This window comes from Camelus ferus, chromosome 7, assembly GCF_009834535.1.
Source record: "Camelus ferus isolate YT-003-E chromosome 7, BCGSAC_Cfer_1.0, whole genome shotgun sequence".
In the NCBI taxonomy this organism is placed as follows: domain Eukaryota; kingdom Metazoa; phylum Chordata; class Mammalia; order Artiodactyla; family Camelidae; genus Camelus; species Camelus ferus.
Window position 1 is genome coordinate 57,904,601 of NC_045702.1, and position 24,970 is coordinate 57,929,570.

At 39.4% G+C, this 24,970-nt stretch overlaps 1 protein-coding gene and 1 long non-coding RNA gene across 5 annotated transcripts in view; one reads left to right on the plus strand and one right to left on the minus strand.

Annotated features, from left to right (window-relative positions):
- LOC116664960 overlaps positions 1 to 24,970 on the plus strand; it is a 149,747-nt gene that overhangs the window by 71,080 nt on the left and 53,697 nt on the right. The window contains exon 2 of one of the 3 annotated variants that reach the window (XR_004321523.1): positions 18,524 to 18,616. The exons of the other annotated variants lie outside the window; for them this stretch is intronic. This is a non-coding gene — a long non-coding RNA (uncharacterized LOC116664960). The remainder of the gene's footprint in view (positions 1 to 18,523; positions 18,617 to 24,970) is intronic. 3 annotated transcript variants of the gene reach the window in all.
- UMAD1 (UBAP1-MVB12-associated (UMA) domain containing 1) overlaps positions 14,541 to 24,970 on the minus strand; it is a 194,278-nt gene continuing 183,848 nt past the window's right edge. For both annotated transcript variants that reach the window (XM_014557493.2, XM_032483960.1), the window contains one exon: positions 14,541 to 15,258. In XM_014557493.2, the coding sequence (XP_014412979.1) occupies positions 15,001 to 15,258 (258 nt within the window). In that variant the 3' untranslated portion in view covers positions 14,541 to 15,000. The remainder of the gene's footprint in view (positions 15,259 to 24,970) is intronic.

Genomic DNA, 24,970 nt, shown 5'->3' on the forward strand with positions numbered 1-24,970 from the left:
TTGGAGGGCCACGAACCATTTAATATCTAAGATATCTCTGCTTTCCCAAGAAACAAGTTGCGCTGTTAGAATGTTTGGGTTATAAAGCTACTTGATCCCTCCTCCTCCATCACATACCTTCCATCATTACTTCTAAACTGCAAGGGGTTATGGCTAAATAACAAGTGTTTAGGACAAGCATGTGTATAGTCAGCACAGCATCTCGTGGGTGTCTCATTAACTCAGTATATGGCAAGTTAGTCCAGTTGAGTCATACTTCCTGTTCACTACAAGGCCGTTTGTTCAACTGCATAGGCTGCTCAGAAGGATGGCTAAGAGGAAAGTCTGTAAAGTCAGATGTCTGGGTTTGTACCTCAGCTCCACCACTTCCCAGCAATAAAACTTTGGCCAGTCATCTAACCCAGTGGTCCTCAACTGGGGGCAACTTTGTGTTCTCCTCCCTGAAGAATTTGGCAATGTCTGGAGACAACTTTTTTTTTTTTAACATTTTAAAATTGAGTCATAGTCATTTTACAATGTTGTGTCAAATTCCAATGTAGAGCACAATTTTCAGTTATTCATGAACACACATATATTCAGTCACGTTTTTTTTCACTGTGAGATCTTGTATATATTTCGCTGTGCTATACAGTATAATCTTGCTTATCTATTCTGCATATGCCTGTCAGTATCTAAAAATTTTGAAACCCCAGTCTGTCCCTTCCCACCCCCACCCCCTTGGCAACAAGTTTGTATTCTATTTCTATGAGTCTGTTTCTGTTTTGTATTTACGTTCTTTTTTTTTTTTTTTTTTTTTTTTTTAGATTCCACATATGAGCAATCTCATATGGTATTTTTCTTTCTCTTTCTGGCTTACTTCACTTAGAATGACATTCTCCAGGGACATCCATGTTGTTGCAAATGGTGTTATGTTGTCGTTTTTTATGACTGAATAGTATTCCATTTTATAAATATATCACATCTTCTTTATCCAGTCATCTGTTGATGGACATTTAGGCTGTTTCCATGTGTTGGCTATTGTAAATAGTGCTGCTATGAATACTGGGGTGCAGGTATCTTTTTGAAGAAGGGTTCCTTCTGGATATATGCCCAGGAGCGGGATTCCTGGGTCATATGGTAAGTCTATTCCTAGTCTTTTGAGGACTCTCCATACTGTTTTCTCACAGTGGCTGCACCAAACTGCATTCTCACCAGCAGTGTAGGAGGGTTCCCTTTCTCCACAGCCTCTCCAGCATTTGTCATTTGTGGACTTGTGAATGATGGCCATCCTGACTGGTATGAGGTGATACCTCAATGTAGTTTTGATTTGCATTTCTCTGGTAATTAGTGATATTGAGCATTTTTCATGTGCCTATTGATCATTTGTATTTCTTCCTTGGAGAATTGCTTGTTTAGGTCTTCTGCCCATTTTTGGATTGGGTTGTTTGTTTTTTTCTTATTAAGTTGTATGAGCTGCTTATATATTCTGGAGATCAAACCTTTGTTGGTTTTATCATTTGCAAAAATTTTCTCCCATTCCATAGGTAGTCGTTTTGTTTTACTTATGTTTTCCTTTGCTGGGCAGAAGCTTGTAAGTTTAATTAGGTCCCATTTGTTTATTCTTGCTTTTATTTCTATTGCTTGGGTAGACTGCCCTCGGAGAACATTTTTGAGATGTATGTGAGATGATGTTTTGCCTATATTTTCTTCTAGGAGGTTTATTGTATCTTGTCTTATGTTTAAGTCTTTGATCCATTATGAGTTTATTTTTGTGTATGGTGTAAGGGAGTTTTCTAGCTTCACTGATTTACATGCTGCTGTCCAGTTGGAGACCACATTTGATTGTCACAACAGGGAGGTGGGAGACTACTGTTACCTAATGGGCAGAGACCAGGGATGCTGCTAAACATCCTACATTGCACAGAACAGCCCTCACAACAAAGAACTACCCAGTCCAAAATGTCAACTGACAGGTTGGGAAATTGATTTAACCTCTCTGTTGCTCATTTAAATTATTGTGCCAGATGGTGTTCATTCCTTAAACAGACATTTCCAATCTACCTCTTTGTTGCCTCCACTGAAGAGGCTAGAAAAGCTAAATACTTATTTTGCCAGCCTTCCTTGCCTTGGAGCTAGGGATAGCTCTAATGAGCACAGTTCTGCCTGGTAAGATGTAAGTGGAAATTTATTAGGGGCATAAGGAAACCTTTGTTTTTCCTGATACAAGATTAGACTTGTATCATCCCCTTCTTTTCTTCCTCCTACCTCAAATGTAGAAGCAATAGATAGAGTTGCAGCTACCATCTTGCTATCATTAGGGAAAGGCAAGAGATACAAAGAGAGGATGACCTAGACATCACTGAGACCATGAACCAAGGCCATATTACCCTCCTATACTTCTTGTTATGTTAGAATATGTAACTCCTATTTGTTTAAACATTCCTGATATACTCAAATTTCAAATTATATTAATAATAGGGTTTTTCCACTAATTTTTTATTGTGGTCAAATATAAAATGTGCCATTTTAACCATTTTAAAGTGTACAAGTCAGTGGCATCAATTACATTCACAGTGCTGTGCAACCATCACCACTATCTATTCACAGAAATTTTCAACACCCCAAATAAAAACTTTGTGCTTATTAAGCAATAACTGCCATCCACCTTCTCCTCAACCTAAAGTCTCTGGTAACCTCTAATCTACTTGCTGTTTTTGTGAATTTGTCTATTCTAGATGGTTCATGTAAGTATAATAATATAATCCTTATCCATAAGGCATATTTCACTCAGTATAATGTTTTCAAGATTCATCCATATTGTAGCATATATCAGAACTTCATTCTTTTTCATAGCTGAATGATATTCCATTGGAATATTTTGTTTATTCATTCATCTCTTGATGGGTGCTTGGGTCCACCTTGGCAATGACAGTTTTGAAAGATTAAATAAAATCATATACATGAGGTACAGTGCTTGGTACCTAAGGAGAACTTAGTACATGTAAGCTAAAATGATTACTGCTGTCACTACATACCATCCAGCCACATCCACCCTGTCAACTGTCTTTCATTCCAAAGGGGAATGTAGTAGTATGTGTGTGCACTGGCATAAAACTAGGATCAGAACCTACTGTACGATTCAAAGCAAATGATACTCATTAGTCTGTGACCATATGCAGGTGTGATGAACAACAAAGCACTTTCATTTATCCATTCATCCTTCCATGCATCCATCCATTCAGAGTTTATTGAGTATATCCTATGGGATAAAGTCTATGCTTCAAACCTAAGCTGAAGTGACACATAATCTGTTAAAAAAAAAAAAACACAACACAAAGAAGAAAAGGAGGTGCTTAATAGACATTTCTGGTGGTGATGAAATATTTCTATACTGCCATGAGCTTCACAGTTTTCTCTAGGACTGGGCTGAGTTATTTCTCCAAAGTTATCAATGAACCAAGCACGTGTCTTAAGAAGTTCCCATCCTGCTAAGTGCCTTCTAAACTGATTCATACATGTTGCTGACTCTCATCCTTTGCATCTAATATTTCATTGACAAAGGTACAAAATGAAAACTCCATGTAGTGACTGTCACGGCTGGTCCAGGAAGAATGCTATTTACTAAGTGAGAAAAACAAACTTCTACCTCCAAGTAACAGGGATAGGCAGAGAGTTGAGATCTATGCACAGGAGGCCAACGTTTTAGCTGGTGGGAGATACGTTGTGGGGAGAGGGTCTTGTGTAGGAAGGGTGCCTGTACTGCAGAACACATTAAAACAGAGAGCGGGAAAGGAATGAAGAGGAGGAAAGGATAACAAATTCTGAGAACAGTGGTGACAGCAAATCTTACTTTGGCATTGAAGGTCTTTTAGATGAGTGTGGATGGTCAACACTTAAGATCCAACTACTGGAAGGTTTGGAAGTGAGGTATTCATGGAGCATCTGCTATGTGCAATGTGCTTTATAGTATCAGTTGCTCTGATGTAGCTTACAATTTATTTAAGGAGTCAAGATTCATTACACAGTATCTTTAGAAAAGAAGTGGAAAAAACAGAAAATCAGAATGCCACTGGAGTTCTGAATTGCTACGTGAACCACACACTTAGAGAACATTCATGTGGGAGCTAGAAACTGAACTGCCCTTAGAAGTGGGTGAACTGCATGGAAGCAGAAGAGAAGATGGAAAGAGGAAATGCCATCAATAGAGGAGCGAGATGGCACTGGAAAGGAGGTGGGGGCTGAGCAGGGAGTATAGAGGCTGGTCTGACTGGGCCCCTGTGGGCAGTAAGGGTCAGTGGGAGAGTAGAGCCAAAAAAGAGACAGGTCCTAAGGAGCTTACTATTCCAGGCTCGTCACAGGATAACACAGCTCCATTTCTAAGTGCTGTAGATTCTCGTTCTGTTCCACTACTCCCACCCCTGCCCATTTCTCCCCTGTCCTGTTATGTTTCATATCACACATTCTAGGCAAGGGGAATATATACTCATTTTTCAAAAAAAATAAACTAGCTCCCAACAAATCCTCTTGGGTTGCTCCAGATAACCACCACACACCCTCCACGTCACATCCTGACATGATTTTCATTGACACTGGCTCACTTACCGTGGCATCTCCTGATGATCAAACCAGTCTCTGGCGGTCAACCTGATACTGTTACGGTGAGCAGCTCTTTCATACTCTGCAGTGAAAAGTGGCAAGGGCAGAGCCTTTTGGGCCTCCTGTTCTGTCAAGAGCCGGGTACATTTCTGGCACTTTGTACTTAACAAGTGTGACAAAGCAGGCCCAGGTCTTAGGATATCACATCTGCTGTCCTTCAGCACAACAAAGCCAGCAAGCCCGGTGTTCTCCGACCTGCGGGTAGTGATGGATGGCACTGGGAAATGAGACTCTTATCACTCAGTACATGAGAAAAGAAGCAGTGCCTCGAGTGTATCTGCATGAACACTGGGAAAGCCCGAATGGAAATAACCCACACCCAGGGGACTCCTGCGTTACTCAACAAGGGTTTGATTCCTACCATCACTCTCTGATAGGTGTACATTGCCAAGTGTAGAAACTTAGGGTCATTTAAAACTCCTAAGGTGGTCCACCTAGGATGAATAGAGAGAGTTTCAGCAGATAGTCTTTCAAGTAGGAGCAAAAGAGAAACTGTTGACCCTTGATACTCATTTCACACAATGTTTTAATCAAGAATAGAAAGGTAATAAAAATTAAGAACTTCTCTCAAATTTAGTTTGGGAGACTATTTTTGCTGAAAAACTTGTCTATTGAAAGATTTTATTACTTTTTGATGTTACAAGGCATTTGCATGTTATTTAGACAACAAAAATGCAGAATTTTGTTAACCAGCATAACAGGGATTTTTTTTTCTTTTTATAGACTACATGAAAGATTAAAAAGATTGGCTACTGTTACTTTCTCCTTCTGTTGAAAATGATGTATATGTTCATCTTTGCATCTAGGGAGAAGGGAGTATCCATGAAAATGGGAAGTTGAGAGTCTGCAGTAATTAATATAGTGACCACACTGGTTAGAAATGTGATTGACTGATTTTATACAAAATTATTATAATCCATTACAGAAATTAAAAAGTTGAATTCATGCAGCAAACTGGCAACCAAATGAATGGGCCAATTAAAGAATATTTTAGAATCTGCTTCAACTGCATAAAAAATCAACATAAGTGTCTTCCTTCCTCAGATAATTATGTTTTTCCTCAAAAGCAAAATGAGCTTATCCTTCACAAATGTGGACCACTACCAAAAGGGTTAATATTTCCAAATCCTTCAGTAAGGTTAAGTCATGTAAAAACAAAAAACAAAATGCCACAGTCCATTAAAAAAAATAGGCATTCCATTTTTATGGTATATATTTGAATCTACACAAATCTATGATTTAAAAAGAGCTGTGTAATTTAATTAGCTTGAACCAATGCTGATTTAATAGAAGAACATTCCTGCCCTTGGTGCTAAGGAAAACCCAAAACATAAAACCCAAGTTATAACAGGTGCATTCACAGTCACTTACATCCCCAGATTTAATCTAAAGACTTAATAAACACCGTCTAAAAGGTTATAGTAAATACAAAATATAGTAAATACAAAATTTTAAGATTTATTACATTTTATATTTAATACTAATAGGTACTGTTTTAGTACTGATACAGCTAACCAAACCAAAGGCACACATCTACTTTAGAAAAATATAAGAAGCTAAATTATTTAGGATACAAGCTAAGTTTGGGAACATTAAGGAAACATAGCATATTCTGGTACAAACCTCTAACGTGTTGCCTAAAGGCTTCCAACATGACTCAAAGGCAAATTCTAACAGGAACGAATGCAGCTTCTGCAGGGTGCATACTACTATTAAAAAATGTCTCTTCTTCCATCACAGTGTGTGTTTTGCAAGGACAGTTTCATTTTTTTTAGCCCATTTTGTAAGCTAGATCTCTTGTGCTTTTTTTTTTCCTGTTTTATGCAACTTGTTAACTAGTGACTAATGAAAATAACGTTTTTGCCATGTTGCTGCGTATGTGTCATGTGGTGTGGTTTTGCACTTAAAAGATGCTCTAGTTTTAAGTGTTCACAAAAAGCCTCTTTCGGTACTTGTCACACTGCTTTTAGTGAGTCTCACCAGTGGTTTTACATCTGCAGAGCGCTGAGGGCTCGGCTGACTTTCAAGAGGATTTGAAATTGCTTTGTATCATGATCTTACATCTCACATTCACTATATTCCATAAAGTATACCATAAAAAATCTTTTATGACCAGAAAACAAACAAACAACAAAACAAACAAAAGAAGGAAGAGATGAAGTTAGACAGGCAGTTGGGGGCCCCTGTTTGCCTGAAAGTGCTTCAGTTCTTTAGCAGATGCTGGAGAGCTGTTGAGGGCTTTAATCTGTTTTTTTTAGTAAGTTCTTTTTGGCTTTTGGATAGAGGATGAATGGGAGGGGGCTAAACTGCATGCAGGGATATCAGTGAGGAGATGACACAGGCCTGAGCCAAACTGGGGCGGTAGGTATGGAGATATCTGTTTGAGAGACCTGTCTCTTAACATAAAAATTAACAAAAGTTTATTATTCATTTAGTATGGAGGAGAACACAAAGGAAGAATGGAGAGACTCCTAGGTTTTCTGCTAGGGTAACTCAGGGCCTCAAAGGATACGATCAGGACTTTGAAACATGGAGGGCAGGATGGCCGTCAGCAGTTACACAAGGAGAGGTGCTGCTTTATCCTTACAGCTGCTATCAGCAGATGGAGGGATGCTGACTGGACCAGGTCAGGCTATGTGTTTGTCCCCTGGGGTACAGAACGGTAACAAGTATACTGCTTACAACCAGGACTACATGAAGTGAAGAAGGAATTCCCCAAAGAAAAGGGAAGCAGAAGAGGAAGGTGGGAAAGAGTGTGGAACAAATAAAAGCAACAGCTACCTTGTCTGCTCTAGAAGCTGAGAGTGGGAGTCAAGAGAGATGTCTGATAGCAAACTATGGATATGGGCATGGAACTAGTGAGTTCTGGGATAGAGATCAATTTGGGTGCCAACAGTGGCAGATAGGAGTGAATGTGATTGTGCAGGGAGAGGACAGAAAGGGCATGGAAGAGAGCCACAGATGGGATGCTGGAGTGAGGAAAAGAAGTCTCCAGTGGTCCAAGACGGAATGGTCACAGAGGCAGAAGGAAAACCAGAAAAGCAGGGTCACAGCAATTAAGGGTGAAGACAATTTCAGGAGAGTGGAGTTAATCCAGCCAGATAACTGCCTCCAAGCAATAGACATAAGGCATTTGGCAGGTTGGAGGTGGCTCTTGTGTGAACCAGTTCCATGGAGGTTCTAACCAGGGATGGGAAATCAGATAACAGAAGGGTGATGAGTGAAGAGAAAGGAAGGAAGTAGAGACACAAATATAAACCACTCTTTCAAGGAGCTTGACACTAAGAGAAGGAAAAAGTTTTCAGCTGGAGGTGGAGTAGAAAGATCTAAACATGTTTATGTGGCACGGGAAGAGAAGTGGTTGAGTGGGAGCAGTGAGGCAGATCCAGAACGGGAAATAAAAGAGGTGCACCATCAGTCCTAGAAAAAAGTCTTTTTCTAAAACAAGGTCACTGAAAATACCCAAATGTGCCCAAAGGAAAGCATATGAAAAAGGAAAACATTTTCAGAAACAGGTCAGAGAGGATTAATAAGCTCTGGGACAAGAATATAGACAAACATAACCAAAAACACACAAGGGAATGTAGGCAGCTGGATAAAACCTCAAATGAGTTAACCCACAGCAGCACCAAAATACACCGCATTGTGTGGAGTCAGTTCTTACTCATCACGAGGACCTACATAATCATTATGGGCAGAGGAAAACACAACCTGAAAAACATGGAGAATACCCAAAACAGACAAAAGGCACAATTTGTAGAAGCTTGGTAAACTGAGCATTCCTTTCAGCTGTGTAAACACAGCAAGAACATTTGGGGAACTTACCAGGGCCTGAAAAATGACAAAAGTTTCAAAATTCTATCCCTTTGCTTTTGGGAAGTCTCATTTATAGATCCTTTAATGATTTGTTTCATTGGTTCACTTAATCATTCAACAAATCCTGATTGAGGATTTATTATGTGCTAAGCACAGTCTGATAAAACATCAACAAGAAAGCCCAGGTTCTAAAGGGAAGAGGGGTGGTGGCTGTACTTGGAAAAAGCACATTCAATTTACCTCCTGTCTTTGGAATAGAAATTACGAACTAAAACCTGTCAAAATGTTTCTTGGCTGGTGGAATTGAGAGAGGGTATAGTGAAAAAAACAATGTAGGGCACATTGGCTTTTCAAGATGGAGAAACATTGGCCTAAGGAGTCAAGCATTTCTCCTTAGAATAAAGATTCAATAAGATGACTCCTTCTCCAATAAACTCAGATTCAATGTTACAGGCTATGAAGTAGGCAGAACCAGGAGGAAGTGTATGTTGAACTACGGAAATAACAGGCATAGATAAAGGCTGCTGACTATTGACTCTTCATAATTCTCACCAGGTTAGTTCCTTTCTCTTAATCATCTTCACTTCTACTACCCATATCTTTAGTGTTCAGAATCTTCAATACCTACTTGAGGTAGAAACATCTAGATGTGCCTCACAAACAGGAGCTAAGTCTCCTGCAAGAAGACGAGGAGAGTTTAGGGTTACTGTCCTAAGCTGCGTTAACTGATGATTATAGCTGGTAGAGTGTGAGACAGAAAACTAGATACAGTCCTGTTTCAAGTTCAGAAATACAGATTGATAAACACAAATTCTCGTGAAGATCCAAAACAAGGATGGCAGGGGAGACTGGGGGGAAAAGAATGAGTGTTTAGGCTTTGTCTTAGCCCACCTCCCTGTTTGCTTCTCAGCATCCATTTCTGTGGTTTTGGTCCTGAGAAGGCCTATTCAAATGGCTAAGCTAACAACGCCACACACAGCACCTTAGTGTACAGTGTACCCTGTAGGTATAAGCACTTGGCTTTGTTTTGCTCTTGTTCTTGAACAAAAGCTTCTTCTTTGTTAGCTTCCCAAATGTTCCTTGCCATAATGCAGAAATACATTAATTTTGAAACAAAATAAATTATGTACGTTTTGGAAAACAAGAGCGAAAGAAAAGCCATACAATACAGAAACACATATAGGCACAATGAAACCGACATCACCCTGTTCCCTCGTCCACGTGTCTCAGAGTTAGAGCCAACACCTGCAGCCACACAAGGGGTAGACTTGGCAGCTGCAGAACCCAGATGTCAAACACTGGATTGTCCGTCCCTGGCAGCAGGCCTAAGTGGGAGGCCATCTCCTTAGCTGACCCCTGAAATGGTCTATTGTCTGACTCCCTCTCTGACCTGGGCAGTAACCAACAGACTGTCTGTGGGCCTGGTTCAGAGTTGCTGGACTGATGGGGTGTTCTGGATGTAATTATCCATAGCTTTACCTTTGATTGTAAGGAATTTATTTCCTTTGTAGGGGTGAAAGTTGGGACTGGGCAAATTTTTGACAAAGAACTGTATTCAGGTCTCTTCCAAGGACAAATATGATACTTCTTACTTTGATTGATTCCCACCCTCCCCACCCCCTCACCCCATCATCCCCAACCCCCTCTGAAATTGGATGAGATCAACTTTGTTTTAGCAACAGAGTGAGTTTTGGTGAATCAGGAGGAAAAATAGGAGTTTCTTGGGCATTTCCTTCCTCTGATAAAAGACAGTTTCCTTCTACTGCTTCTTAAAATTACTTCTCAAAGGCTGTAAATGAATAATTTCTTTCTTAAGAAACTTAAGGAGCTCCAACTTTGCTTTTACCAAAAAAAAGTCTGTTGTAGAGAAGAGTGTAAGATGCAATCATCATCTGAATGAGGTAGGAAAGGCCAAGTACGTAAGAGGGCTCCACTCACAATGCAACACTTGTAGCTTTGCAGGGAAGGTCTATTGTGGATACAGTTACAGTCATGGCAAGTTAGGGAAAAACACATCTGATATTTATAGGAAGATGAATTCTGAGGAAATTATAGAATATTTTATCATATCCAATATCAAATCATATTCATCTGCATCTTGTAAAATGTTCCAAACTATCTTTATTAACTTTTATAAAAATGTAAATGTCTCTTGGCCACCAATGATAAAGATTTGGGGAAAAAAATATTCATGAGTCCCGATATAAAAGAAGTAAGTGATAAATAAATGAACAAATTGGAGAGGAGTTATGTCTCATACGGAAGAATTCCAACTAATTTATGTGGATACTCACCTCTCAAGGAAGTGGAACTTAATTCCCTGCCCTTTGAGTGTGGGCTACACTTTGTGATTTAGTTCCAAAGATTAGTTTAAAAAGGATGGGGAGAGAGTTACTTTACAGTGGAGGAACCTGGCAAACACTACCTTGCCCAGGTGATGATGGTTAACAGGTAATGTCATGTTGATAGCCTGTATCCTTCCTATGATATGACCTCATTGAAGGGCACTTCACCTTTGCAGTCTTCGTCCCAAACCCCACAGCTGTGATCTCACCATTTGAATTAGATTAAATTTTACCCCAGTTGAGGGACATTCTACAAAATACCTGACCAGTACTCCACAAAACTGTTATGGCCATCATAAACAAGAAGTGTCTGAGAAATTGTCAGAGCCAAAAGGAGGCTAAGGAGACATGATGAATAAATGGAATGTGTTATCCTGGATAGGATGCTAGAGGGCCAAAGGGCATTAGAGGGAAACAGAAATCTGAATAGAGTGTGGACTTTAGATAATAGTAAGTCCCAATGTTTGTTCCTTAGTTGTAGCAAATGTATGTAAGTAATGTAAAATGTTCACAATAGTGGAACCTGGCTGCGAGGTATACAAGAACTCTGCACTATTTTCATAACTTTGCTATAAATCTGTAACTACAGATTCTAAAATAAAACATTTATTAAATTTAAAAGAAATGATTAAGAGATTGCTATATTAACTAGCAATAGTAGCAGAGTTCCTGTGCATCAATCAATACATCTTTCTTTTTCTTGTTTTCACCCTCCCCATCCACCAAACTATATGGCATCAAGAGTCATTTTCCTGACACAGAAGAATACTCTCTTTCAGGCTAATGTAGCATGAGTGGAGTCAGATCTGTTCTGAGAGTTTTTGATCTCCCAATAATATACAGGTCATGTCCTTAGTAATGTGACACAAATGCTCAAAAGACAATGTCCACAAACCCACATTTCTCAACAGCTTTTTTAACAAGCATAACATCCTTCAACTATGTATCCAATACCCTTACATTGCCTGTGAATATTATGGACATTATTAATAGGACACTATATTAACCTCTGAAGGTTAACATTTTTTGTTATATTACAGTGTTTTATTTATCAGTCAATTGTGACCATGAGAGGTAAGGGGGTAGGGTCTGATATACCACTGTTTTTAGGACATGGATGAGATTATTTCTTTGCTATTCCATTCTGTCCTTTAGTATTGTAAGAAATCAGATCTCTGGGAATTTTAGAAGATATTTCTTTCATACTGATATCAACTTATCATTTTACTTGGAGAAAGAGGGAAAAGAAGTGTTGATGTCAATGAATGTTTACTTAAACTATTTGGGTTTCTAGAATTAAGTTAATCAAAACTTAATTAACCAGAATAATAAATTGGTCAGAATCACTTAATTCTGTCCTTAGGAAAGGATGCAAATGAAAACTGAGAAAAAAAATGCATGGAACTTCCTGAATATATTTTAGGGTTAAAAATAAGATTCAGTAAAATCACTTGTACATTCTATACCTACAGTACTTTACAATGATAACTTGTATTGAAGAAAGGGACCATGATGCTTGATAATAAGAGGGAAAAAGAAGTATTCCCTATGGAATCCTTAACTAAGGAATTATATTAGAGTCAACCAACATATTTTAGGAATATTTTTCTTAGGTATTTAATATAGAAAAAATTATGGGGCAAGGAGGATCTACAGTAGATGTAGGTGGTTATTTATTTTTATGTTACTCTATAAGGAGTTCAGTTAGTACATATTTTGTATGTCATTAGACTATTGTATGTATGTGGTTAGTAATGAGAATTATAAGAGCTCCCTTTCCCAGAACGCCATGGTGTGTTCAAGATTTATGCTGCCAGGCACTGGACATACACCATCTAAAACCTAACACAACTCTGCAAGGTATATACAGTTAGTATTTAACAAGCGAGGGAACTAAGGACAGCAGAAATTAGGGGACGAGCTCAGATTCTCACAGCTTGTAAGGGAGCCATTACAGACTCTTGCTGGCTGCCTCACATGTACCAGAGCACACAAGCTGTGTTATCATTTATGTTACTATTATTAACACTATTAAAGTAAACATTTATTTATCACTAACTAGGTGACAAATCATTTAACCTTTCTAGGCGTCTAGTTTCTCTTGCATAAAGTGGAGTTCAGTTGGCTGGTTGATTTCTACTATTTTTTCCAGTTTTAAAAGTGACATTGATTTATATAAGTTAAAATGGCCACTTTCACAATTTTTTTTCATTAAAAATAGATCATTAAGACTGGCTCTTACAAAATTGGGACGATGGGGATCTACTTGGAGATGGTCACATGATCTCTCCCAAATCTCTCCAGTCTTAGTAAGCTAGTGATCTACCATTTTCAATGCTGTTCTTTAAAGTTTACACATAAGAGTAAGTTTCATACATTTCTCTGCACTACAAAAACAATGTACTTAAGCCTTAGCTTCCTGAAGAATCAGTAACTGGCACTCAGATATGAATAATAAATGCAAAGAAAACCATTTTTCTGGATCTGAAAATAATCAAAATATCAGTTTTTTAAAAATTCATGTTTATTTAAATATAACAATCTTTTATAGACAAATGAAAATACTTACAAGTATCTTTATAACACAGTAGACATACATATGAATGAAATGTACAAGTATTTTAGACAAAATTTAACACATACATTAGACAAAATGATGAAATGCTTACATTGGGCTTTAAGATACATTAACATGGATATTGAAAAGATGTGTTCACAAAAACTGCTACAAAATGTTCACATTTGCCTTAGTAATAAGTTAGATTTCCTAGACATGTTTTATGAAAACTATGTGAAGATCTAATTTATTTTATAAATAAATTCATAATTTATTCACCTCATACAGTAACATTTTTGTAAATGAGGCATATTTTTGTCAATAGAAATGTTCCTTTAACTTTTAAATAATATAGCATTTTTATTAAGACCATGCCACATTTATTAAACAAACATGCATAACACATTGAAATTTGAATAATTCACGTAACTTTATGCACAGTGTTCAGTTTTGCTATGGCACTCCCTCTTTGTGAAAATGTTTTTAAGATTTGGCACAGAATCAGTAAATTCTATTGCTACTAATCAGAACAAATATGATTTAAATATTCCATGGCATAGAATACACTATCACAGTTTACCTCTTCCCTTTACAATTTATTGACCAATGGCTGTTCCTTTCTGTTTTACTTGGAAAAAATAATAGATATTCACAAATGACAAGTCATAGCTAGGTGTTTTGCAGACACTCTTAATTGGAAATGAGCTGATTGCAGCTTTTCTAGCAGGAAAACATTTCCATCTGCATTGTGGCCAACAGATTTCTCAATATGGGTGTTATCAGCAATAATCTGCATCATCATGAGATGTTTTGCTTCAAGAGGCAGAGAGGTTGAAAGGAAATGTGGATGTCTTCATAAACTGGGAACATATGTGGTGGGAGAGCAAATGCCAAGTGAGGCAGAAGCAGGGAAAGTTCTTTGGGAAGCTGGTGAGAAAGCCCAACCTCAAGTAGCAAAAGAAAAAGGCAGGGACCCAGGATTCCTTCAAGGGGAAAAGGGCTGCCATGGATTTAAGGAAACTGAAATCTATCACTCTCACTTGAAAGAAAGCAGCACCCAGAGCATTCTTGTTACAGCATTCTTACATCAGCAGACCACCACTGCTTTTTAGGAAAAGGTTTATATTTCCACATCAATGTCTAAATCAAGACTGATGAAATTAAGCTCACTGGCAACTTTTTCCCCCCTGACTTCATTCATAAACACAGTGGAAGCAGAAAGAGGATAACGTTAATTCAGACCAGAGGAGAGAACTCACACTCACTCTAAGCTTAGGCTTCAGAGTTGTGGTAACTAAGGGAAAACGCCTCAGTTCTTTTTCACAGCTCTTCTAAGATAAATCTGAAGCGCTGTATTTTGAGAGACCAGTTGACAGAATCTACTCCTTTCATAAAACCTTGAGAACCTAATTTTTCTATTTATTTGAGGGAAAGGAAGTTGATCTTAAGTTCAATTTTTATATAGATATGGTTTATTTTTTAAAAATAGAGCCATGAATGTAATATTATTTGCTTTATGATCTTTGCACTTCTGAGGCCCTTTGAAGGACTTTCAACAGTGAAATGGCAAAGAACATCCAACAGGTTAAATAAAATAGGCAACCTTTTTTTGTTTTGAAGCTGTTAAGGTGCAAACAGACATAAAGATTACGAGTCATAGAGCACTGAGTTTTCAAGAGTGAAATCATACCAAAACCTTGATAAGTTTTCGCTGACATCACAGGAGAGTAAGTGGTCAGGAAGGTCACTGATGGTGCCCTGCACGGCCAGCACATGTGGGGCCAAGGTGAAGGGTACGTCGCTCAGAAGCTCGGCCATCAACGAGCTGTTTTCCAGAGTCTGGCCTGCCTTATTATCCGTCTCGGGGCTTGCTACAGTCACACTGGATGAGTTTTCTTTGCCGGTCTAAAAATACATGTATATTTAAGTCATTTAGACCTTATGGACTTTGAGGTTAGCTGGCATTAATATATCAAAATGTGGTATTAACATATCAAAATGATTGAGAAATGTGAAATATATAAATATTCCCAGATTAGAATGCAGCTATTTACTTACTTGAATGATACATCATCTATATCTCCACCAGGCTTTGACATGAACTCTAAGCTCTTCTCTGACTCAGACTGACCACCTACGGGTCCCTCCAATACAAACTGGCACTCAAGCTGTATTCCTAGCCCAGGTCATGTCCATGAAGTCTGTCTCTGCTTTCCCAAATCTCATGTATGCTTTCAGGCTCTCCAGAATCCCCAGATTCCCTGTGAAATTTTCTATCAACATAGTCCAAAGTGACCTTGCCCACTTCAGAGTGGTTATGGGGAAAATTACCCAGGATATTATTTGGCATTTTTTAATGTATCCTTGCTAGTTGCTGTTTCATATGCATATATCTTATCCCCAACTAGAATCCAGGGTCCTTGAGGGCAAGCGATCTACCTCACACATCCTTGTATTCTCTGCCTTGAATACTTCACTGCTTCACCCTGATACACACTTGAAATTTACCTCTAACGTGAGTACCGTGCACCAGAAATACTGATTGCTTGACCTTCACTGGAACTAAAATGCAGTGTTACCTAATTTCTTTAAAATCGGTGTATCTTGCATACAAGGGTTTCCCAAAAGACATGCAGCGCCAGGCTCACTCCTCTCCAGTCCCACTGCCTCCTTGCGTTGCTCCTGCACACCCAGCTGTTCCTGCCGCAGGCCTTGGCTGTCCAGTCCCAGATAAACATGGGCTCCTTCCCTCCACTCCTTCCAAGCGTTGGCCCACATGTCACCTTCTCAGTGAGGCCTTTTCTGACTCTCAGTTAGACTGTATGCTGCCCCATTACCTCCTCCACTCCAACATTCCCCATCTTCCTCTCCTGCTGTGTCCTCTGCAAAGCCTTTTAGTACCTGGTTATATGCTATAGAATTTATTCTGATTATCATCCCTCAGAAGCTTAAGGAGTTTTTGTCTCTCATGTTCACTGCTGTATCTCAAACGCCAAAATGAGCGTCCACCACTCGATAAATACTGAATAAATGAAAGCAGATAAGATTTTTGTCTGCATAGGGCTTAGATTATAATGATTATAAATGCTGATAAATTTGTATCTCTAACTCTAGAGAACAATTTTCTGTGTTAAGAAGTAACAATTTTATAATACTTTTTGTTGAAGTGTAAAATACAGACAGGAATGGATACACCGTAGTGGACACCTGGCTAAATTTTACCCAACAAAACACTGTGAGCAACCGGTACTCAGATCAAGAAAGAGAAATGACCCTCCAGGTGCTCTCTTTCAGTCACAACCTGCTCTCCACCCCCTCCATCACCATCCTGACTTCCAAGAGCACAGATTGGTTCACCTATTTTTGTATTTTAAATGAAGGTAATCATACCGTATGAGCTCTTTTGTTTCTGGCTTTTTTCCTACTCAACACTAAATGTGTGAGATTCATCTGTATTGTTGCATGTGGGATCAAAATTTTTTTGAAGAACGTATTTTTGCAGAGGAGATCTATTCTGACTGATGTCTTAAAAGAATCATTCTGTTGCTGTGTTGATGGTTGGCAGTGGCGGGAGACAGGGGTCAGGGAAGGAAGAAAAAAGACCAGCTAGGAAAGAGAGATTGACTGTGATGTAGATTAGGGTTGTGATAGTAAAGGTGAGAGAAAATGGTTGGATTTTGGACAGACTTTGAGGATAAAGCCTGGAATAGACGGTGGGATGTGACAGCAAGAGCTGAATCAAGGATGAAGCTAAAGTTTTGGGCCTGAGCAGCAAAGATGGGGTTTCCACTTACAGGGACAGGAAAAGAGTGTTGGGGGAGTGGGCTTGGGTGGGAAGGTCGAGTTCAGTTCCAAGAGGTACAGCATGTGCTTAGCAGGCACGAGGTCCTGGGTTCAATCCCCAGTGCCTCCATTAAACTAAACAAACAAATCTAATTACCTCCCCCACCAACAAAATGAATGGAAAAAAAAAAAGTTCAGTTTTGGACATTTCAAGTGCCTGACAGATACCTAAGTGACGCTATTAGTAGGCAGGGGGATGTAATTTGATTCTGGAGCTGGATGTGATCTGTTGGAGAAAGTCGGCTTGGTGTGTGTTTAAAAGTGGATGAGAGGAAAGAAAGTGAAGGCAAACACGAGAACAGACTGTTGCCTAGATGTTATGCTGTAAATGGGAAAAGAGATATGGGCCAGTAGCTGGAAAGGAAAGGGAAGGTGGGGGTCAGGAGAACTTTCTTTTGATTTTTCTTTTTGTTTAAGTTGGGAGAAATAATGGCAGTTGATATGCTAAAGAGAAGTTTCTAAGAAAGGAAAACTCCGGGCAGATTCTGTAGCGAAGGAACTGCTCCCTGCACAGGCCTTCCCCAGTACTTAACACCGATGCTCTCAAGAAATACTTGTGTAGTGAACGACTCTGAATGAATGAAGTTACCAGGCACATCCCTATCAGGAGGTGAGCTTGGTATCTTACAACTTTATGTGAGAATAAAACACCAGGGTACTTTTCTAGGATATCAGCTAGGACAAATGGAACCACACCTGGTTATGACAAAGCTTATTAGAAAGGCTCATGTATGTAATGAGTGGTCAGAATCTGCCTCCTGAAACCTGACTGGGACTTAAATATTCAGCGTCCCTGGGTCCGCTGAGAGCACAGGGATCAGTGAGTAGTGATGCCACAATTCCAGCCGCTTTAAAGGGCATCACCATACGCTGGTTTCCTCAAGGAAACCAATCCAGGGCTTTGGCTATCGTGGAGCAGCACGGCAGTGTTTTAAGAACACAGAGTCTAGAGCCAAACTGGGTACAGATCCTGCTTATTAATGAGCAAATGGCCTTGGACAAGTTATCTAACATTTCTGTGCCTCAGTTTCCTTAGCTGTATCATGAGATCAATAATAGCACGCATTTCATAGCATTGTTATGAGCAGGAACTGATGTTTGTAAATAAGTAGAATAATGCTTAGCACATGTTAAAGTCAGTGAACAAATAAGAACTTTAGGAATGTCAGACCCCTCTTGGCTTTAGGTCAAGTCCATCCATTTCTTTTGTTGTTGACATTCACTAGTGGTCCTCTCTTATCTTGTCTTCTCTCAGAATCCCACCGGCAAATGTTCCCTAGGTCTGCTGATCTCATCCCTAATGGAACTTTCTTCTTTTTCTCCCTAGAGTACAGAATGTTCTCCAGCTTCATCAGCCAAATCATCTCCTTTCTTAAACAAAAGCATTCTTAAAAATCTCACCTTCTCCACTAAAAAGGAGGTATGTTACCCACAGCATTTCATTTTCTAAACAGACAATGTCTAAGGTTTAACTCTCTGGCAGCAATATTTATTCTTTGGTTCATGCTTTTATTAATCCTCTTCCTTTCCCGTACAAACCATTCTTAAAGGTCAGAGCATAATTCCTTGAAGACAAGACTATGTCAAACTATACCTAGTATAATACAGGGACTGAGACAGGTGGTTTCTTGTTTAAGCTCTCCTGCTAAAACTGCTGTATGACCTGAATGGGGTTGCTTCTCCCACTTGGGCTGCAGTTCTCTAATGTGTAAAATGAGTGGTGAGGGACAAAAACAGTGATGATGACAGCAACTTGCATATATTGAACACTTACTTACTTTGTGTCAGGCTCCATCTAGGCAGTTTAAGTATTTTAACTCATGGAAGGCTTTCATCAGTTCTTTAGGGCGTGTTCTCTTACTAGTCTCAAGTTAAAACAAGAGGACATTGAGGCACAGAAAGGTTAGGGAAGTTGTCTCAGGTTACACAGCTAGGTTGCGGTAAAACTGAGGATCAAACTCCATGATCCTTAATGCTCTATATTCTGAGATCCTGCACACTACAGCCATGTTTTGGGTAGACTGGCTGACTGAATGAACAAAGCCTTGAAAATTAAGGACACAGTATTGGAAAATATGACACTTCCTAACACAGCATCTTGGCTTAATTTAGAAGGAAAAAGACTCTAATATCTTTCACCTTTAGGAAAATCATTAAGCTGACAGATCTTAGATTGGAGAAGGATGGGAAAGCAGTTGTAATTTGAGACATTGATCCCTGGAAATGAATCTACCAGTAGTCTGGATAAACACTGGGGAAAACACCCTGGACACTGAAACACGATTGTCTATGAGTTGATCATGGTTGAAATGCAGAGACAGGAGGGTATGTGGCAATGCACTCCAGGATTCTTTCTACCTTTGTATATGTCCGAAAACCTTCCATAATAAAAAGTTTACAGCAGTTAAGTTAACTTTAAAAAATAACCATGGACATAGTGTTCCACTAAAGGCCCCCTAGAAGGATCTGAATTTCAGCTGTGCTGGATGTCTTACTCCAGCGTCTCTCTCTTAACAGTTGGCTAGAGTGCAATGTTACAGTCTCCAAGGAGGCTGGCTGCCCTCTTGGCAGCAGGGTGAGTGCCATGATGCAGCTGCTGTTGGCATGCTGAGAGCTGGAAGGGGAGAAATTATAAGGCAAAACAAGAGTAAGGCACAAAGAAAATGTGAGTCAAAATTCAAGGACCCCACACCCACTAACCCTGCTCAAGAACTCTCCAGCTTGGCAGCCAGTGGAAGCAGAGGTGGGGGCTGAGGGCTGAAACAGGTGCATGAGTTCCCCTGCAAAAAGCAGACTTGTCTCTTAGACACAGTCTTTCAATTTTTTTATTTGCATAATGAAATGGGTCTTTAAAAGGAAGAATGAGTATGTTAACCACAATGGAGCAAAAAGAAAAGAATCAATTAACCTTATGGTTAATAGCCAAGTTTTAAAAAAAATTACTGCAAATATTATGTTCGTAAAGCATATTCGTTATTTTTGTGATGAATTAATTCTGTTCTCAGCAATGCTGCTATGATAATGTTCTTGAGTATAAGTTCCTTAATATAAGCTAGCTTTAATAAGCTTTTTTTCAAATTACTGTTTGCCTTTACATGGTTTAAATATGAGTATACCATGTCAAATTTGGTTTTTAATTTCAGGGAGAAAACAAATTTCCTTATCTGTATCATTACAACCAACAAAGTTTACAACCAATCAGCTGTTTTCATGTTTGTAGAAAAATTATTTCTTGTTCATCCGTTAACCTGTTAAAAAATGGACTGGCCAAGTTTATCTTGGGTGCCTCACATCCTATTATCTTTGTTTCAAATAATTCAAAGTGGTTTATAGGCACTATTCCTCCCTTTCTTGGAGAGGGGCTGTAAAAATTCATGAGGTTCAATCTGTAAAATCTTCTCAGAGCTTAGGAAAAAAACACACTCCCAGAATACAAGGCACATAACACTTTTCAGTAAAGGCTTAGAAAAATGAAGTCACTTCCCTGGAGCAACAGAAGGTTAGTGGCATCCCTGTGAACCTCGCTCTTGGGTCTTTGAAAGCAAGGAAATGCAGGTTTAAGAACAGACTACTATTTTTCCTGGCACAAAAGCCCCTCTAACCACCAGGAAGTCTATTAAGGGGCGCCAACTTCGCAAACCCGCTAACAATTTGGAAACTTCTACTTGGCCATACCCGACTAAAGGATGAATGTTTTATTAATAGGAACATCACCTATATTTGGCAACTTTTAAAACCTCCTGCTTTTTTTCTGCAACCAGTGCCTCAGCTAAGTCGAGATAAAATAGTGTCCTATAAAAGCAAAATATTGAAGCATTAAAATTTAGAAACCAGCCTTAACCCCAATAGTAATAGAACCTATTAAAAGAACATGAAACCAGGTATAAAACACCCAGTAACACATTCAATTTACATGCAAAGAAGGTAGCTCCATCAAGCACATTTCTAGGAAACGAGTTACAGTAAGAAGTAGTATCAAGCTCTGGCCGTCTATGCCTTTACATTCTAATGTCTATAAATAAAAGACATGTTCCTTTGAACAATAGCCTGAACAGGCAACACTGTCACTTTATCTCCCCAGATAACTACCCATTCTATTCTGGCTTCAGCTGGTATCTGCTTGCATTACCTCAGCGTCTTGATGGGGGTGGGGCTGGGGCAAATCTGAGTCAGAAGCATCAGGGGACAAGAGGTTAGGAAAAGGTGAGTCAAGCAATGGCACAGTCAAGACAGTACTCAAGCGTTTCATGTCTTCTAAGAAGCTACTTGCTAATACATGTCCAGCTAGCTGATGGAGGCCAGAGGACTGGGCTCTTCCAGCTACAGGAGTCCTAAGCTATAGTCTCCTTTCACTTGGGAGAAGTTACATTGCAAAGGTAGAGGCTGTTTGCTATTTTTCTGCAAATCCCGACTACCCAGAACAGTAGTACCTGCACATAACAAGTGCCCATTAAATATTTCTGAATGGCCCTGAATCTCTAGGCATAGCAGACTTGATTTTTTTTCTCCCAGATTCCACATTTTAAAAAAATTGAAGCATAGTCAGTTACAATGTGTCAGTTTCTGGTGTACAACACAATGTCCCAGTCGTGCATATACATATTCATTTTCATATTCTTTTTCATTAAAGATTATTATAAGATATTGTATATAGTTCCCTGTGCTATACAGAAGAAGTTTGGTGGGGTGTTTAAAATCTGTTTTTATACATAGTGGCTAACATTTGCAAATCTCAAACTCCCAAATTTATCCCTTCCCACCCTCTTTCCCCTGGTAACCATAAGATTGTTTACTATGTCTGTGAGTCTGTTTCTGTTTTGTACGTGAGTTCATTAGTGTCCTCTTTTTTCTTTCTTTAGATTCCACAGATGAGTGATATCATATGGTATTTTTTTTTTCTCTTTCTGGTTTACTTCACTTAGAATGATGATCTCTAGGTCCATCCATATTGCTGCAAGTGGCACGATTTTATTCTTTTTTTATGGCTGAGTAGTATTCCACTGTATAAATGTATCACAACTTCTTTATCCAGTCATCTGTTGATGGACATTTAGGTTGCTTCCATGTCTTGGCTATTGTATATACGGCACATCAAACTTGATTTTTAAATTAAGGGATTGGGCCAAAGAAACAAACAAAAGCCCAGGACACTTTACCACTGATACAGATAAATTAGGCAGAAGAAAGCTGAATTCACTGAAAACTTCTGTGTTCCTAGTGACTTGGGCTCCTAGATTAAGGATACTGCATATTTCAGTAGCAAATTAAGAGGCAAGGTTAGAAAGCAGGTATTTTCTTTGCTCCCTTTCCTTTTTGATGTCTGACATCATTTCAGTTTACATTTTGGCTCATGAGTTTTGTTTCAGTATTTGTTCCCCTTTCCTCTTCTTTCTTTTTCCCTCTGTGTTTCCACCTGCTTGTGCTTCCTGCTTCTCCCACCGTTCTTTGAAAAAGAAAAAAGTTCTCCTGACTTCCTCTTTTCAGAACTCCAGCTGAATATATACAAGTGCAGAAGGGGAAGCCAGCCGACTGTCACTCGCTTCTGTAATCTGTTCCATGTATTCTTGGAAAAGTGGCTTGACTGAAGTTGGAAAATGTGTACTAGCCAACGAGTGTGGGGCAGAAGTAGAAAGAGGAAAGAGAAGCATTTTAGGAAATGAACCAGCAAGAAACAGCATGTTCAATGTGGGACTGTTTTATACTGGTTTTGAAAATACAAAGGGCTGTTCCAGTAATTTTTTAAAAAACATTTTGAAAGCTTAAAAAATTCATTATCTTTAACCTTAAGTTGTCCAGAGAGCTCATATTTTCCCAGTAAGCCTTCCACACTCATTCTTGACAGCACTGATTTCACCCTTTCTCTTCTCCAGCCCAATAGCATCACCTTCCTCCTTGCTTTCAGCAGGTCAGCTAGCCGCCTACTTAACAGAGAAAATAGGAACCGTCAGCCGAGGACCTCTACCTGCTGCACCCAAAAACCTTACCTGCGTTTGAACCCATCTGTGCTTCCTTCCTGCCACAGTGGGCACGGTGCCCACCTCTTATCCAAAACTAACCCGTTCCCAGTGCTCCACATCAATCTCCACATTAGAAGGTGTCTTCTGATTGGTCATCTTTCATGGAGTCAACTCACCCTTTACAGAAAGTTCTTCCCAAATCTCTATGGCCCACAGCCATCTCCCCCGCTGAACTCCCACACTATCTTTCTACTTTGTTTCACAGCCAGGCTGCGACCATGGTTGACACTATCTGCTTCATTCCTCACCCACTGCTATCCGCCTTCTCTCTCTGCCCCTCTACTGCCACTGATTCCTCCAAGGTTACTCTTAATCACTCTGTTGCTAAACTCAGAAAATGATTTGAAATGCTAATCTTAAATGATCTCTTTGTTGCATTTAAGACTGGTGACTCTGAGGTTTTGTTTCTTGGCTTCTGTTGCCACTTCTTAGTTTTCGCCTTCTGTGTCTCTCTCTCTCTCTATTTGCCTATTTCTGAAATATTGGTATTTTCCACTGTCTCATTTCTGTTCCTTTATTCTTAGTCTCTGCACACTTCCCTGGATAAGCTTATCCATATCCACAGAGCCTACTGCCCCACTCCTCCACTCCCCCACAGTAAACAGCAGATATGCGCATGTGTACACACACCCCACCCAATCTTAAACCCAGATTTCTATCTATCTCCAGCTCCTAACCCATATGTTCAAGTCCTATTAAACATTTTCCCCGGACAGTCAACAAGGATCTTAACCTGTACTAAACCTGGCTCTCATCTTTTTCCCAAGTCTTCCCCAAACATAACGCTCTTCTCATATTTTCTGTATTAGTGAAGGTCACATGGTTGCCCAACACAGAAACCTGAATTATCTTTGACGTCTCTCTCCCTTTCAACCTCCTCCATCCAGTAAATGACCAAGTCCTACTGACTGTGATGTTTTTAATGTCTCCCCAAGTTCATCCATTTCTCTTCAGGTGCAGTGTCATTCTCTTAGTGCAGGCCACTAAGGTCCCCTGCCGTGCATGTTACTAGGGTGTCCTGCATTCGCCTTTCCCCCTATAAACATTCTCTATATCACTGGTGAGATCTAAAACACATGCCCTTCCTTGCTTAAAACTCCTCGATGCCTTTGGAGAAAAGCACAGACTCCTTATCAGAGCACATAAGGTATGAGCTGGCCCTGCTGACCCCGCCGGTTTCTTTTATTTCCATTCACTAAACTCTTCATCCATCTAAGCTGTTGCTGTTACCCAAACAGGCCAGGCTCTCTAGCTCTAAGCCTCGTCTTATTTTCAATTACTTTTGCCTAAATTAGGGCATCTTTTCTCTTTTTCTACTCTCTTCATCTTGCCTGTTTCAACTTGCCTTACAGGATGCACATCAGGACTCCTTTAGAAAGATTTCCCCAACTAACTCCTTAAACCTGGGCCATGTCCCTGTCCGTATGTTCCCTTAGTCTGTGCATACCTCTCTGATGATATATATCATACTGTAGTAGAATTAACTGTCACTCTCATAAAACTATGGGCAGCTAAAAGCCAAGGACAATAAGATTTCCTCTCCATTTCCGTAGCAATCAGTGCAAGCCTTGGCTCATTATAGGTGACCAATACACGATTACTGAATGACTAAATTAAAAGTTTTCGTAAATTTTATATTCAAATTTATTCAGAATAAGGTAGCAGTTAGTATGCTGATCCTGGATTTCTGCATTTGCTTTTTCCTAACAAGATTTTACCGTTTCACATTATCAATGACATGCGATTCATGTCAGACA